Source organism: Seriola lalandi, unplaced genomic scaffold (genome assembly GCF_002814215.2).
Source record: "Seriola lalandi dorsalis isolate HSWRI2012SDOR001 ecotype SW California unplaced genomic scaffold, Sedor1 jcf7180002054883, whole genome shotgun sequence".
Lineage (NCBI taxonomy): Eukaryota > Metazoa > Chordata > Actinopteri > Carangiformes > Carangidae > Seriola > Seriola lalandi.
In genome coordinates this window covers 6099167-6112444 of record NW_019525658.1, presented here as the reverse complement: position 1 = coordinate 6112444, position 13278 = coordinate 6099167, and the positions used below count along the sequence as shown (strand labels likewise).

Genomic DNA, 13278 nt, shown 5'->3' with positions numbered 1-13278 from the left:
GCTGATGTTCTAAGGAAGCTGTATAGAGTTTTATCTGTGGTGCCATGATTGTCTTGATTACAAGACAGCCTCAAACTTCTGAAAGCAAAGTCATAATTAGCACCCAGCAAAGCATCCTGGTTATTGTCTTTGCTATGCTGGGCTTGCAGTCATCCTTTGTGGGAAGAATTTTAGCTTGTCCCTTCAGGGAATTGGCTCAAGAAACCAGTCTAAATTAAACAGATTTGATTGTAACAGATAGACTCTGCATACTATGACGCTGCCTCCGCAGTCATCCAGACAGCCATTTTAATTGTTCCATTTTAATGTTTCATGTTGGTCTTTTGTTCATGATGATCATTTAAAGCTTGTGCTGTATGCCAAATCGTCGATGTCCTATCTCGGCCAATAAATAAGTCTTGTATTTGACTTTGAATTTGAGGCATGCGTCAGCCTGTTGATGCCACTCACCCAGCTTGTTGGGTCTGGGTGTCTTTAATGACCTGGTGCCCCCTGCTCCTCCCCCTTCTCTTCCCTCCCTTCCCGACTTGGAAGATCTGTACAACTGCGACCAACACTGGACATGGAGGACTATGACGTTCGCTCGGCCGCCAGCATCCTGGCCTCAGTGAAAGAGCAGGAGGCACGTTTTGAGCAGCTGACCAGAGCCCTCGAGGAGGAGCGTCGCAACGTCACCCTGCAGCTAGAGCGTGCCAACCTCCCTCCCAACCCCACTACCACCCAACCGCTAGCATGGCAGCAGGTGGTGATGCAGGTAAATGATGCCGGCATGCTGGCCAACCACCCCTTGTTTTTCTCTTTCCAACCGCCAACTTGACCTACCATGCGTCTGCCTCCCTGTTTCCCTGTCTAAAGTGACACTTGCCTCTCCTGCTTCCTCCTTCCATCTGAGCAAGCCCATCCCATCGTCATGTTTGCTCACGGTCATTGCTTTTCATCACTGGTGGAACTCAATAATCTCTCTGTTCAATTTCTCTGTGATTTGGGACGCTTGTTCACATTGTCTGAATCCACTGTCCTGGATGTTGTGCAATTATCTGCTCTGTGGTGACTCATCTTTAAAAGGGAGCTGATGAGATTCAACCTCTCATTCCGTCTTCCTTCACCTCCCTCCTTCTTCGCCACTGCTTGCCATCCAATCCCATCTCCTTTCGCCCACTGGTCTTTGATATTGTCTTGTGGTGCTGCTGATTGGATGTGGCCTTTCGCCCAGCACTGGCCAGTGTCTGGGGGATATTAGAGTCCTGGCCAGGGCTCCTGTCAATGCTGGCTGACTCTGCAGGAGCAGGAAATGTAAGATGTAGAAATGAGACAGCTGTAATCCCCTAAAAATGTCAGCAGTCACAACAACCCATTGATTTACACACTTCAAACTGTTGGACGCTGAGGGAAAATGTTACAGTTAATGCTTCCTCTGTTAGCAACTCCCAAGGTCAGGCAACATAACATCTTATTATTGGGATTATTTTCAGCCTTTGAGGGGCTGACTGATGCATGTGTTTCTGTTGTGCTGATATTCTCATTTTTATTCTTGGGTATGATCACTTCTTTAAAGAAACCTTGTCAGACTGTACACATGTTTTACTAACAAGAATCTGAAAGCGCAATTTGGTGATGAAGCACCTTTAGCACTTAGACACATCATGTTTAATCACTGTAAAGGAGGCAATCTCATGTGTTATTGATAGAGCAAGACCTAAAGAGATGGAACTGCTTTGCCTACATTTGCCTTGCGGTTGTATTTGCCTGCAGTCACATTTTGTTAACAGCCGGTGTCAGTGTTCATTTTTAAAGGGTCAATGTGGCTTCATGAAGAGAAAATGAAGAGGATGCAGGAAAAGTATGGTACAGTAAAGTGAACCTGACATCCCCTCACCAACAACAGGGTCCGGTAATCAACCGCCTTCACATGTTTATGTGTGTATGTTTAAGAGAGAGAAAAACCCTCCACTTTTCATAAAGTAGTCAATGATTTACTGGGCAGGCAATGAATTAACCTGCTTTCTAACACTATCACTCACAAATCAGACTCACAGATAAGCGTGTGTGTGTGCTGTACCGTTCACTCCATTCACATAATGAGGTGGTAAGAGCGTTGAGGGATGCATCAGGTTGATCTCAGATTTGCTTAGTTTCCCCGCAACACATTCACCCACAGTCCCCAGGTTGCATGATGGATTAAAATAGAGCGTGGATCAGTAACTTAAGGTTGAGATTCACAACCCCAGGGCAGAGACTCGGTGAGGGCAGCCATTGTTTAAAATTGGGGTCACAAATGAGAAAGAAGACCAAGAAATCAGCTGCAAGTAGGCACCTGATGAGAGCGATAAGCTACTGATCTAGATAGCGCTCTGCTGCACAGTGCTCACCTTGGAACAGCTTGGGTATAATCATCAGCGGGCAGCTAACACTTTTATCTGCCTCCATCATTTGAGATTGGTGCAGGTTACTTCACACACATCAGCACAGCTCTGTATGATCACTCACTTCAAACAGTGCACTGAGATGCTTGACGCCGCCAAAGCCCAGCTTGTTGGTCTTAACACAGCAGGCTCTGCTATCCAGTGCAGCCTGGATGTAGAGCGAGGCACGGTGCTGGACAGCAGCCAAATGACTCAAATAAATCATACAGTGATGGTTTGACAGTGTTATGTGGAAATATAGCAGTCATTTCCTCCTCAAATTTAAAGTCAAGGAGATTTGTGGCCTTGCTAGATGTTGAGTTGGTGACAAATCTTCTGGCTAATGTTCATGTGAACATAAAAATTTTGCATAATAGGGAGGAGTTTTAGCCACTGTAGCAGTATGGCTCTGTGGCAGCATTGATCCGGACTGAAATAGGTCAACAACTATCAGAAGGATTGCCATGTTATTTGGTCCACATATTCATGGTCCCCAGAGGATGAAACCTAGAGACTTTCATGATCCCTTGACTTTTCCTTTAGCACTACCACAAGGCTGACATTTTTGTGTTTTAGTGAAATATCTTGACAACCATTGGATAGATTTCCATGTCCATATCTGCACCGTTCCCAGGTTATGAAGTCCAGTGACTGATGATCCATGACTTTGATACTGTAGCCCAAGTGATACAGGATTTTTAAGCTGATATCAATATTGATATTTGATGAGTTTTAAAAATATGATAGTGATTAATCAGCTAATATTAATTTTCTGTAGCCTACACCACCCATGACATAGAAACGTTTTTGATAAGGTTCCTTTAAACAGTTGTGACCAAGAAATGTACTGGGCATGCAAACGTTACCTTCCAAATGTCATGCATGGCAACATTTTCACTGTGAGCATTTTAGCATGCTGATATTAGCATTTAGCTCAAAGTACCACTGTGCCAAGGTACAGCTTCACAGAACTGCTGGCGTGTCTGTAGACTCTCGGCCTTGTTGAATCAAAAAGAAAATTTGAGAGTATGGTTCAAACTTTTCAGGAATTTTATGTTTTTTTCTTTGATGAAATAATAGTCCTTAATAAATAAATCACTTTCTGATATTAACACAGATCAACCCGCTCAGCTAGAGAGCACATGAACTGAATAGGATTAAAGGATATTGTGTTTCAAATATTATTTCATGGTTTTTGTTGTTGCATGATGTTAACAAGGTAGATCTCTTTGACCATTGTATTGGAACAATGAGTGTGGATGAGGTTCTTTTAAACAGTATTGGCCTACTTTATAAGACCTTACTAATTGAATTCTGATCCTTTTTCACTTCAATATAACTTTATTAATTGGAGAATTAGAGTGTTTATGCTGCACTGTCCTTAGAGGAAAAAGCAGAACAATGCTTTTGGACACTCCATTAGCTTTCTTGATGAAATTATCAGCAGAGATTCAGTGACACGGATTGAGGTGCCTCGCAATCCGCATTCATCGACAGCCCCAACATGTGACCGCTTACATGCTAAGATCATACCGTTTCTTCATTTTCCCCATGGTAATTGATTTTTGCCTGAAGGAGTGTTATCGCCAAGGCTCTGAAAGGTCAAGTGGTTCATGGTGACAGTTCAATGTGTGGAGAAAGGCAGACAGCACTCAGACAACCACGTCTGTCTGGAGTTAAGGGAGAAGGTGACCTCATTTCATATACACCAGACGCCTAATCTATTTACCTGCGGCCGTTGCCAAGCACATGCATAGATTCCATCTCGTGGCGCATACAATCACCCAGCTTCATTGAAAAGGAGATTCAGGATAATTTCTCACACTGTGGATTTCATAAAATGTTGGTGTTTGGTATTCAGATGTTATATTCAACAGGCGTCTAGCAGAGGCATACCATCCCTTGTGAAAATGTTTTGGGAAGTTTTCAAAGGCTTGTGAGCTTTAGAGAGAGGGAACAGTGCAGCCTTTGATCTGTGCTTCTGTCTGTGGTGAAGATGTACAGGCCCCAGCCCTGCAATGGCACCACAGTACTCAACCAACAATCGCTTCAGCCGCCCTCCACCCACTTTCATCCCCACAGCCCCCCAGCCCTGTCTAGGCACAATGGATACAAAGGGCTGAGGATGCAATAGCGACAGAAGATCTATCCTTCCACTGGCAGAGCCCGGGAGCTCCTGTGCCCTCGTAAATCACCTGCCTAACAATGAGCCTTAGTTTACCCCCTCCCTTCCTCTGTTGTCCCCTGTCCTCTTCCCTCACTGTGCCATCAAGAACCTTCTCGCCTCCCATAAACACCCTAATTACATTTGTGTGAAAGTGCCTCTTTTATTTATTTTTGTATACCACACTGTTCCCGTGGTCCTCCTACACTTATTTCGTCTCATTTTCTAGTTTCGTGTGTGCAGCCTGCAGAAAAGTCACATTTAAATTCTAATAATGTTGCTGTCTGCTTTCCATGTTTCCATATGGAACACCTAATCATGTCTCACCACAGTTTAAAGGTTACTTGGTAAACTGGATGTGACAACATCTTCAGCTGTAAATGTTACCACTTGTGTTTTTAAATAATCTTTAGAGACGGATGCAAATGAGACAAATAGAGCAGCAGAGCTGTAGTTAAGGTGGAGGGGCATATTGTCCAGCAATCTCAGTGTTGAAGGTGCAATTCCTCCTTTACAGTCTAAAGCAGTGCTTCCCAATCTGCAAGATGCTGATATCTCAGCAACTATTAGAATGGTTGCCATGACATTTTAATCATGATGAAAGGGTGCCAGTGGTCTAAAAGATTCAAGAGGCAATGTGATCCATTTACAAATCTAATAAATGTAATATACATTTGGGTAGCGAAGACTTCTTCCCACTAAATTGTTCAGCCACAAGTAAAAATGCAGAGTGCGTGTTCTATTTATGTTCCGGATAATCTTTTATTCATCCCTTTTTCAACATTAGGAGTCAAGTTTGAGTCGATGGCCCATGAATCACACTGCTTACCGCTCAAGGAAGGGGGCAAGTCCTTTTTGTGCCCCGGCTCAGTACGAGGGCTGACATGGAAGGACAGGAGTTTTTACTCAAGGCTGGGGCTGTGCATATTCCCTCTCATTCAGATGAACAGGGAGAGAGAGAGAGAGGGAGGTTTGACGGGAAAAGCAGTGGAAAAACCTTTTGTGCTGTGGTGCTATTTATATTCCCCTGAGGCGGCTCAAACCTTCATCCTTCAAATCAGCCCCCAACATTGGTAATGCCTGTCCTGGTGCACCTCCCTGCCATTTGATCACAATCCATTAAACCATTACGTTCACTAAAAGCACTGAGAGGGGTATCTGAGAACTGCTCCCATTCCCTTTACCACACATCCTCTCTGTGTACTCGCATAGGTGAACAGACAGGCTAAATATCTTTGAAGGGCACTGCCTCAGCCTGAAAGTTTCGAGAGAGCATGGAAATCTACGTATGTACTTGAAGATGACCATGGTTGTATAAACAGGCTGTTGGACTCGGCCGTTAAGTTCAGAGACTAAACATGTATAGGCCATGTGTTTAAAATAAAGCCCCTCTCCTTCACAGGACACCAATGCCACCGGAGGAATGTGACCTCACCCCTCCCAGTGTCCAGCAGGATAACCAAACAAGGCTGGACGCTGACCCTGTTCAGCTGAAAAAAAAAAAACTAAATTGAAAACAGTTTTAGATCTTTGTAGTAAGGCTAGAGGTGTTCTTCAAAGCCTTGATTTAATTATCCTCATGAGTTTAACATACTGGTGCGACATTTTTACGACATGACTTACAAGCATGTAAACAGTCATCAAATGAGGACCAGAAGCCGCACCGAGCCTTGTTTTGGGAGGTTTGCAGGAGTACATTTGCACTTTATTGGATAGAGCATTCCTTAAGACTACAAATGGCTTAATGGCAAAAAGGGACTTAGAGCTAAACATTTCTTTTTCAATTTCACCCCAGTGCGTTCTTTAATAAAGGTTACTACAATGTGAATTTTCCAGTGTATTGCCAAGTAAATCAAATCAAAGAGTTTCAGCCCGGCCCTCCACGGTCTAAAGCGCAAAACTGTGTTTTTTATTGACTTTATTGCTGCTCGACAAAAACATGCAATCATGTTAACTGGTTTTGGGATCTAATGTTAATTAAAAAATACAAATGGACTTTGCTTCATGTTGTTCATGTTGTTTCATTAACTATTCCTGAGAAGTGACTCAACCTGGATTTAAAAACACAGCTAAAGCAGACAAATGAAGCACAGAAGTACAGAATAATCCCCTCAAGACCCACAAACTACACAGTAGATGAATTAACTCAGAAAGGGACGCCGTAACTCTCAGGTGGGCAGTTTACCTGGAATTAGCATAAAATCTCAATTATACTTAATGCTAACAGAAGCAAGCCTCTTGCTAGTAAACCGTCACTTTTCCACCCTTGCGCATCATTGTGGTTATCAGCATGTGAATCCTTGGCAACAGCAGTCTACAGCTGGTACACCATCAGATTATAGTAATAAAGTCAGAACCACACATGCACAGTATCTATTGACTTTGCACTCTGACTGACTGACTATATGAGTCCTGGCACTGCCTCAGGTTGAGACACACTACGTAGCTGGACAGACTGTGAAAGGACTGGACATGACAGAGTCTGGAATCTGCAAACCTTTGCTGTTTTGTGTCACAGATTTGTTCACACACACACTTATGGTCTAAAAATCATGCAAATTGTCTTAAGCTGAAACAAGACTGTGGGGCCTTCTTTGCATGTTGCCCTGTTTGAAAAGGGTGAAGTGGAAAGAGGTTGGGCCTGGTATGTGATCTGCCTCACACCAAGTGTCTGAGAGTGATTCTTGTTTTGTAATGGATGATGGTGATAGTGCAGGAATGTGTGAAAAGATGGACACCACTCCTGACAGTCCTCTTTCTCCGAGGGCCTCATTCAAGCCCATCATTCTGTGCTGAATAAGGGCAAATATACCGAGCACACATTCCATGTGTGGAAAAAAAACAAATTTAAGCATTCGTTAGATGAATTATAATTTCAAATGCAGCTGATGTAAGAAGCCAGTTGAAACCCACCAAGAAGCTGTGGACTGCAGGCCATTTCTTACATGCCCCGCTATGAAAACGAGGTATATGAGAAATGGATTTTTACCTCTAATAGGCAATTTATACTTTGACAGTTAGCTGGACCAACAAGAATCTAAGAGGAGTTTCTCATGAAATTCAGCAGGAAGGAAGCTATCAGGCCACGGAACAACTACTTTAATTTGTATTTTAATTTTTACACATACCCTTGAACAACCAATCGAGAGACTCCATTACGAATCCAAAGGATATGTTAATCTAAAGTGAAGGTGATGGGAAAATTTGTGTGTAAAAGTTGACGATTTGCTGCATGTCAGCCTCAAACCGGTTCAAATTCTGTTGTTTGTGCCTCAGTCAGTGTCCCAATTACACACGACAAGATGGAAAAGTAGGAAAAGCCTAATCCTGTTACAGTTGTATTTCAAATCTGTTGCTGTGCAGTTACAGTAATGGGACATAACAGAAAATAGATGGACCTTTGATCTGAAGTGATGTCATTTAAATAGAGCTTTATTTTCCTAAATGAAGGGAAAATTGCCTTTTTGCAATACAAAACCCCACAATAGATTGGACTCTAATCCCCTGCATCGCTGAGTAGCCATTTTTCAAGGGGAAAATAAAACATGATAGTAAAAGTCATTAGATAAGGGCTTTTTTGCAAGCCATGCCATTGTTAGAATAAACAGAAATCAGCCTGTAGCAGAGCAAATCATCTTGGCCCTGTGCACTCTCACTCATACATTATTTTTGTCATCAGGTCTCTACACTGTCCAGTGACTGCTGTAAAGAATTCATAGCAGCAAAGTCAGTGTTATCTTTAAATAAATTTTTTGCAGACCTGCTTTATAGTGAGATATTTAGTTGAAATTACTTTGTTCAAGTTTCAAGGCAAGGTAGTATTTCCCGAGAAATGTATTCTTGGCAGAGTGGAAAAGCTTTTGAAGTACTTTCCAGAATTAGATGTCATTAAAGTTTCCTTTGAAACCAAAGATTATGAAAACACTACTTTTTGTAATGAAACACCATATATATTTTCAAGTTGGTTCTTTTTCTATCTACTTTCCGTATCTGCTTTTGCTCCTCTGTTTCTCTGCATCTGGCATCCTGAACTGAGGCAAAAACATGCTTTTAACAGGTGCAGCTTCATTGGAGGTGTCTGGCTGTCAAAGCGCGCCTTATTGCTGCACATTAACCTTTCTACCATCTGTTTCACACCATACGTCCTGACAGAGTACCGATGACTTCAGGAGCTTTGATTACAACTCCTGGATTATTCATACACCATGTACATTTATTGTACAAGGTCTGGGCATGGGTTGGCTAGACTCTAGAGAATAGAGCTTTTGTCTGACAGTAGCAGGCATTCCTGGAAACAGTATGTATCACCAACCTGTGATGATGAAGTTGTTCCAGGAATTGAGTTGAAATGAAATGTTGAATATACTCTACTTTTTTTTAGATATTTAATTTGCCCCAACCCGTCTTTTCAAATTTGACCCTAGTTATCAATTTCCTACATTTGCTTGAATGATTATTGGTAATCCCATACAGCAGTATGTTGTACCTGTCCGTGTACGAAAAGAGCAATAGCATTTTTAAGTCATGCTAGCAAAGTGGTTCTAGGAATGGAAATGTCCCCATTTATCTCCAGCTTTGGTCTACACTGAAATATATCACAAACTATGGACTGCCATGAAATTTGGTTCAGACATTTATGGGTCATTTGTTTCTCCTTGACTTTAGATTTGACCATTAGACATTTTTGGGGTTTTGTACTATGTCATGAAAACTGTTGGAGTGGAAATGGATTGCCATGAAATCTGGTGCATACATTTATCATGGGTTCCCAGAGCATGAATTCTACAGACTTTGGTGATTCCTTGATTTTTAAATCAAGTGGCAACCTCTGGGGCTGAAGAAGTGCCAAAAATGGCAGCCCCTCAAATGGCCACTTAAATAAACATGTATACAGCCTCGTGCAAAAAATGGTTTTGGTCTCTACAGCTAATTTCCCCCTTCATGACAACTGTACCGGGGTGAATTTCTTTATAATTTTATAAATTTGATCAAGGCTTTAAGTTATGCATAATTGGCGGTGTGTCGCTTTGAGTGACAGGTGGATGAGCGTATCCTTGCCACAAACTGGCATTCACCTAAGTCTCAGCTCCACACATGCCCCACCCTTTTGGTTTAGTCGAGAGTTATAGTGGGAGTCAGGCACTGCCAAGATGGGGACAGTGGAGTAGCAGAGGCCACGTTCATCTGTATATACAGTCTGTGTTTTAAATGTCATACAAGTATTGGATGGATTGCATGAAATTTGGTAGCTATTCATGCTCACCTCAGTATTGATTGTAAACCCTTCAGTGATGCCCAGACTAGCGTATCATCATGTCAAAAAATGTATTTTTGACCAGCCAAGACTTTGATTTACTACCAAATACATGCAAAATTAATTACATTCCCATCCAACTCATTTTTGTTTTGTATTTACTGCTAATTAGCGAATGTTCGCAGGTTAGCATTCTAAACCAAGTAGGTGGACATCAGAAAGTTTGTTATCATGCAGATGCTCAAAGCACCACCATGCCTAAGTATAGGATCACAGAGCCGCTAGCCTAGACTTATAGTTTTGTGTTAGCATTGAATTTTTGCAAATGTTTCGTAAAACAATAAACAAAACATTAAACTATAAATTGGACACATGCAAATCACAATTATCGTGATTTATAGATAAAATTGAAGAGTAATGCTTCTTTTCTCCTTTGCTCCTATGAGTATTCCAGAGCACTTAATGGATTTTTAAACAAGGTTATGAAACTCACTCAACGCTTAAATGGCATAAATGGAAAGTGATATTGCAAATCACACAAGAGAAAGGAATGCACCACAGCTGAAGTTACGAGATTTTTTTTTAAACCACTTTTTGAGGGTAATGTTGGTTGGATGAATTCTTAATCATATTGTTGAAAGTAAATAGATCTAAATGTAATGGTGCATGGCGGGCCAGGTCTTTCATTAAGAACAAATGGAGCAGTAACATTCAGGGAGACGAAATAGCACTGCCAAGCTTGTGGAATGCAAAACCTCAGCCATTTCCCCTCCGTTTGGGATTTCTCCTTTCTCTGTTTTCTGTTTTTAGTTCAGTCATCCTTTTTCTCTCTCCTGTCTGTTCAGGCTTCGCTCAAAGTTGTCCTTAGTTAAGCCTCCATCTACTTTATTAGATTAACATTCCTATTCAGTCTTGGTCACAGTCATAGATATTTGAAAGTGAATTCTTTCACGTACGTCCCACCCCTCCCTTATATCAAGTGCAGTGAGAGGACTGGGACAAAGAGCTGGAGAAAAGGAGCTGTGTGTGCATGTGTGTGTATTGGGTGTAAAAATTTGCAGAGTATGGGGTGCCTTCGCTTCAGGAGGGGCAACTTTTGTTTTGTATGTGAGCCCCTGTCCCCCCATGCCTTCCTCCTCTTTTTTGTGTCTCTCTCTCTGTCTATGCCAACAAGGAGGAGGGGTTGACGGGTTGACAGACAGACGCAGCTGGAGTGCATAGAGGGAGCTAGTCCCACCCCACTAAGATGCCAGAGATAGAGCGAGAGACATAGACCCAATGAGAGGGAGAGAGAGAGAGAGGGAGAGTGTGTGTGTGTGTGTGTGTGTGTGTGTGTGTGTGTGTGTGTCTGTTTGTCTGTCTGTCTGTGTGCGCAGTTCAGTTCAGCTCCATTCCTTTTCTTGGATTCCTGCTTATGTTAGAGAGGGGTGATTGTGTAGGGGCAACGGCATCTGCCCCCCCCATCTCTCTCCATTCCATACATCCATAGAGCATCTCTGCAAAGGAGAAAGCAGGGTCCCTTTTTCAGCTGTGTCGAACTTGCTTGTGATAGCCACAATTACACTGGATGTAAAGTGATTTTACTTTCAAAATAAAAGCCTTAGCCTACTATTCCCATAAAAAAGGAACTCGTGTCAATCATTATGCTTTCATGGGAAAAAATGCAAGCTTTCTGCTGTAAATTTTCAGCTGTACTGCGTTTGGTCATGAATCCAAATTCTTATAGCTACTGTTTTCTAGAGGACATGCCTCTTGTCAAGTCACAGCAAAACACATATTTGTTTGAAACAACTGTTATCCTGTAATCCTTAAATATTAATACACAACTACTACTTTATCATGAATGTGTGTATCACTTGTGACCTCCAATACGGCCAATAGAAGGTGCATTATGTCACTGTCTTAAGAGAACAATCCGGATACACTCCCAATGTTATAAAAGTTAATTATGCAATAGCAATGCCTAAGAAAATCTCTCTAACTGTATGACTGTCAGCATTTAACGGACATATTAAATTTGTAAGCTGTAACAAACCCTTTAGTGTATTACTTACATGTACTGTTAACCACTACAGCGGCTACTATATGATGTTTAAGTACATTAACGTGTATCTTGTTTTGCTAGGTTAGCTTGTGGGACAATTGTTTTGGATTGGGGACTTGGAAAACAACAATAACCTCAATATCTCTTTGCACCATTTCTTGTAACAACGTAGATTCAACATACAACCTGAATAGTAAATGCTTTTTTCCCCTGGGCGTTTAAAATGTAACCCTTATTTTGTATACATCATTAAAGCTAGCGATATGTGTGGTCTTCGAGATTTAATTTTGAAAGGCTCAGCGCCACACTTCCTGTATTTCTCTCGCAAACTCCGTGCAGCTCGACACAGCTGAGTAGGGGATGGCTGCTTGCGTCTGAGCTGCTACCTCTGCGCTCACAGAGGGAAAACTCAACGTAAATAGACGAGGAAAGCGTGAGGAGACGAGAGGAGGAGAGGAGGGAAAGGAGAACTTTTAAGAGAGGTGGAAATAGTTGTCACACATATCCCCGGGAGGTTTTTATTTTTTCGGGAACGAAGGGGGGATTTTGGACCATGCCTGCTGAAGTGAAACAGGTTAGTGTTGCTGCTCCTGCCGGTCTCCTGTCTCTCCTCTCACCGTATCTTCAGCCTGTCTGACTTCTCGTCTTTCTCCTCCTCCTAATTGAATCCTTATTGCTTGGGTTTTGTTGCATGCTTCTCTATTTTTTATTCTCACTCATTGTCCATTTTTCCCCCCTACAAGGTTTTAATATATGAGAGGAGTGATTCTCAGATTAATCGATGTCCTTCAGGAGGATAGTGTGTGTGTGTGTGTGTGTGTGTGTGTGTGTGTGTGTGTGTGTGTGTGTGTGTGTGTGTGTGTGTGTATTGGGGGGCTCCCTTGCAGTAAAGCAGTGCGATGACTTATGAGTTCCTTGACACATTCATGGGCTCAGATGTGTCCGTACCACCTATAGAATGACTGCTGTGATCATGGGATGAGCAGGGAAGTATTGAAAGTTTGTCACTGATCATCGCCTGTGAGGCTCTGAATGATCCTGGGTCAGGATTTATTGCCTGAGCTGTAGTTGCCAGTTGTGTGAGAGACCTGGCATTAAACCCTTTTGTCTTTCACTTGCACAGATACCGCAGGAATGTGCTTTTGTTAGCTCTTGCGAGTGTGTTACTGTGTCTGTGTGGGTGTGTACGTACCAGGGCATGATGTGCATACATTATTGGATGTGTTCCCTGTGTTTGAAGCGCATCCACAGGCAGCCTACACCATCACAACGCTCTTTTCCCCGCCGAGCTTGGCAGCGCTCAGATGCACAAGAAAGGAAGACAGCTATCCAAAAAGAAAGTAAGAAAGTGGAGGAAAGAAAATCTGATTGAATAAGGTCAACTTCTCATCAGTGCCGCTATACTCCGCTGGGC

At 42.3% G+C, this 13278-nt stretch overlaps 1 protein-coding gene across 5 annotated transcripts in view; it reads left to right on the top strand.

Annotated features, from left to right (window-relative positions):
- The first annotated feature begins 540 nt into the window (after positions 1–540).
- The window catches only part of arvcfb (ARVCF delta catenin family member b), a 125938-nt gene continuing 113200 nt past the window's right edge, over positions 541–13278 (top strand). For 3 of the 5 annotated variants that reach the window (XM_087171584.1, XM_087171582.1, XM_087171581.1), the window contains exon 1: positions 548–754. In XM_087171584.1, coding sequence (XP_087027710.1) covers positions 563–754 — 192 coding nt within the window. In that variant the 5' untranslated portion in view covers positions 548–562. Of the gene's footprint in view, positions 755–12212; positions 12439–13278 lie in introns of those variants that run through there. The other 2 variants (XM_023397548.2, XM_087171583.1) reach the window with 2 other exon arrangements.